Source organism: Telopea speciosissima, unplaced genomic scaffold (assembly GCF_018873765.1).
Source record: "Telopea speciosissima isolate NSW1024214 ecotype Mountain lineage unplaced genomic scaffold, Tspe_v1 Tspe_v1.0081, whole genome shotgun sequence".
NCBI classification, from domain to species: domain Eukaryota; kingdom Viridiplantae; phylum Streptophyta; class Magnoliopsida; order Proteales; family Proteaceae; genus Telopea; species Telopea speciosissima.
This window is the reverse complement of record NW_025317417.1, coordinates 46,340-50,205: the sequence shown is the minus strand read 5'-3', so window position 1 is coordinate 50,205 and position 3,866 is coordinate 46,340. Positions and strand designations below refer to the sequence as shown.

Sequence of the window (3,866 nt, the reverse complement as noted above, 5' to 3'; positions counted from 1 at the left end):
TAGGCACAATAGAAATCATATCTTGGAGGTCATGGACCAGACTTGAAATACTCTGACCAACCCTAAGGCTATCAAAGAGGAGGTGGTTCTTTTCTATAAGAAGTTGTTCGGGTCAGACTACACTGATTTGGGCTCCTGCCCCCCCTCGATTCCCCTCTCGGGGGTGGTCTCTGAATCCCATAATTTGGAACTTGGCAAGGAGGTTAATGGAGAGGAGGTTAGAAGAGTTGTGTTCAGTTTAAAAGACTCTAAAGCCCCAGGGCCTAATGGTTTCGGGGCTGGCTTTTATAAGCACTCTTGGGAGGTCATTGGTGAGGAGCTAACGAATGCTATCCAATGGTTCTTTGCAAATTCCTTCATGCCCCATTCTATTAATGCTACTTTTATCACTTTGGTGCCGAAGTCTGGGGATGTCTCCACTTTTGCGGGGTTTCGGCCTATTGCTTTATGCAACCTCCTATATAAGATCATCTCAAAAATCCTCTCTAATAGGATCCAGCATGTTATTGGGAGTGTGGTTAGTCATAATCAATCGGCATTCATCAAGGGTAGGTCTATTGTTGACAATATCCTTGTCTACCATGATATTGTGCGTGGTATCGAACAAAAAGCTGCTAGTCCTATTGCAGTTTTGAAGGTGGATCTTCACAAGGCCTACGACTCTCTTAGTAGGAAATTTTTGTTTGATGTGATGGGAAGAATGGGGTTCTCCGACAAGTTTATAGGGTGGGTGAAAGCTTGTGTGACCACTCCTATGTTCTCTGTCCTTATTAATGGCAGCCCGGCGGGTTTCTTTGGTGGAGGGAGAGGGATTCGACAAGGTGATCCGCTGTCCCCCTACCTCTTCACCCTTGCAATGGAGGCTTTTCCTGGAATTATGCAAAGGCTTGAGATTGATGGTCAGATTAAGCTGCTACCCCGTTGTAAATCGTTCCACCTTTCCCACCTCATTTTTGCGGATGATCTTATGATTTTTGTGAAGGGGAACCGTGATTCGATTTCAGCTAGTTTGGGGGGCCTTGATGAGTTTTCTGCCCTCTCCGGGCTTCAACTTAATAGATCTAAGTCCTCTATTATATTAGGGGGCCTTACCCAAGCTAGCAGTCTGGAACTTTTGGATTTAACGGGTTTTTCGGAAACCAAGCTGCCTATTAGGTACCTTGGAGTTCCTCTTGTGTCTGGCAGGTTATCCATGAAAGATTGCAGCCCCATCTTGGATCTGGTTCGTCAAAAATTGGAGGGGTGGAAGGCTAGATTCCTCTTTTATGCTGGTCGTCTTCAACTCTTATCTTCCGTTCTGCAAGGTAGCTACATTTACTAGGCAGGGATCTTTGGCCTTCCAGGAAATGTTATCACCAAACTGGAGTCTATGTTCTCTAATTTCCTTTGATCAGGCCCCTCCCTTGAGAGGAAAACCCAAAATCAGAGGAAGGGCTGGGAATCAAGCGGGTCAAAGAAATGAACATTGCCGGAATTATGAAGCAAATTTGGTGGATCGGCTTTGGGTTAATTGGGTACAACAAAGATACCTTAAGCAAAAGTCTCTTTGGACAGTCAAGGGTCAATAACTGCTCTTGGGTCTGGCGTAAAGTCTTGAAGTACAGAGATAAAGCACTTCCCTTCATCAAAACTATTATTGGGGATGGGTCTGCTACAAATCTTTGGCTTGATAATTGGCACCCGTTTGGAGTTCTTTTGAGCAGATTTGATAATAGGATTTGCTATGATGCAGGCTCTTATTCCCTTGCTGCCCATCATGCTTGTGTCAAGGAGATTATCCGTGATGGAGATTGGCACCCTGGTCCCTCTACATCTTTCGATCTCATTGATATTATGAGGGCCCTTCCAGCCATTGAAAATTTTCATGATGAGGTTCTGGATTTGACAGTGTGGACTGGTAACTCATCGGGTAATTTCTCTTCCAATCAGCCTGGAATGCTATCCGCACAAGAGCTGCCCGTATTGATTGGAGCGAAGCTATTTGGTTTGAAGGGAGTATAAAGTCCCATTCCTTTATAGCCTGGAGATGCCTTTCGGATGCCCTCCCCACTAGGGACAACCTCATTCATAAACACATTCCGACTCCTCATCATTGCATGTTTTGTTGGGCTGGAATTGAAAGCAGGAATCATCTCTTCTTCGGGTGCCCTTTTACTACTGATATTTGGAAAAATATTTATGACCATTGTTTTCATGATGGGGCCACTCCTAGCAATGCCATTGATGCAGCCATTTCGGTTAGATATGTTGCAGGTAAAGCAGGGAAATTGGGGCTGGTCATAAAGCTTGCTTTCTATGCCACAATCAAGCATATTTAGCTAGAGAGAAATTACAGAATTTTTAGAAACAAAATTAGATCTAAGGACCAGATTGTAGGGGCTATAAAGGGGGATGTTATTGGCAGATTATCTTCCATTGACTTGGTGGGAGACCCTACTACTGCCAACCATCATATTGCTGCCAAATGGGATCTTTAAGTTCGTTGGGCTGCAAGAATTCCAAAGGCATGCTCTTGGTTTGCTCCAAATCCGAACATGGTTGCTCTCCATTGTGATGGGTCTCTTTCAGATGACAAGGCAGGCTTTGGGGGTCTCATTCGTGATGATAGTGGGGATCCCTTAGCTGCTTTTGTTGGCATAGGGGACGATCTTTCGGTGCTGTCCATGGAGCTCATGGCTATTTACAGAGGAATTTCCCTTTGCGTTGATAAGGGCTTTTATGATGTCTCTATTAGGTCGAATTCGAAGTTGGCCGCCGATATTTTGAATGGAGTGATTATTGGGCCTTGGCAAATCTTAACTTTGAAAAGTAAGATCCATATAAAGGCAAGGCAAAAATCGAAAAAAAAAAACATAAAGGCAAGGCTGCTTAGGTCTAAAGAATTCATTCATGCGTGGAGAGAACAGAATCAGCCTGCAGATTTCATGGCCTCCTTCCCTACTGACCCTTCTGGAATTCTTTGGGAGCCTGAGTCCTTCCCTCCGGAGCTAGCGATTCTCATAAAGCAAGATAAGGAGTTTGTAACCTATTATAGGATGTAGCCTTGGAGGGGTTCTGTCTTCCTCCTTGTTGTTTGGATAGGGCATGCCCTCTCTTGTTTAGGGTCCTTTTCCCCTCTTTTGGGTTCTTAAAGGATGCCTTTTCTGTATTTTTTTCTTTTCCTTCGTAATATATTTCTTAATTATCAAAAAAAAAAAAAAAACCCCAAATGACCCACCCGGTTTGGTTTAAACAGAAAATGAACATATGCCAAAATAGGTGTCGATTCGAAGGTCACGACCCCCAACATCACATCCACATGTCTAATAACAGATAAGGACAGTTTTTACAAAATACCAAAACCAAAAAAGTACAAAAATGCCCCCAAATAACCCCAAACGACTCACCCGGTCTGGTTTAAATTGAAAATGAACATATGCCGAAATGGGTATCGATTCAAAGGTCACGACCCTCAACATCTTCACCACACGTCTAATAAGAGATAAGGACATTTTTTAGAAAATACCAAACCCAAAAAAATACAGAAATGCCTCCAAATAACCCCAAACGACTCACCTGGTCTAATTTAAACTGAAAATGAACATATGCCGAAATAGGTCTATTCGAAGGTCACGACCCTCAACATCTCCTCCACACGTCTAATAAGAGATAATGACACTTTTTACAAAATACCAAATAAAAAAAGTGCAGAAATGCCCCCAAATAATCCCAAACGACCCAACCAGTCTGGTTTAAATCGAAAATGAACATAAGCCGAAATAGGTATCGATTCGAAGGTCACGACCCTCAACATCTCCTCCACACGTCTTATAAGAGATAATGACACTTTTTAGAAAATACCAAACAAAAAAAGTACAGAAATGCCC

General features: G+C 43.1%; 1 protein-coding gene across 1 annotated transcript; it reads left to right on the top strand.

Annotated features, from left to right (window-relative positions):
- Positions 1–2,534: 2,534 nt before the first annotated feature.
- LOC122647588 lies at positions 2,535–3,041 on the top strand. The gene has a single exon (XM_043840949.1). The coding sequence runs from the start codon at positions 2,535–2,537 to the stop codon at positions 3,039–3,041; it is 507 nt and encodes a 168-aa protein (XP_043696884.1).
- The last annotated feature ends 825 nt before the right edge of the window (positions 3,042–3,866 follow it).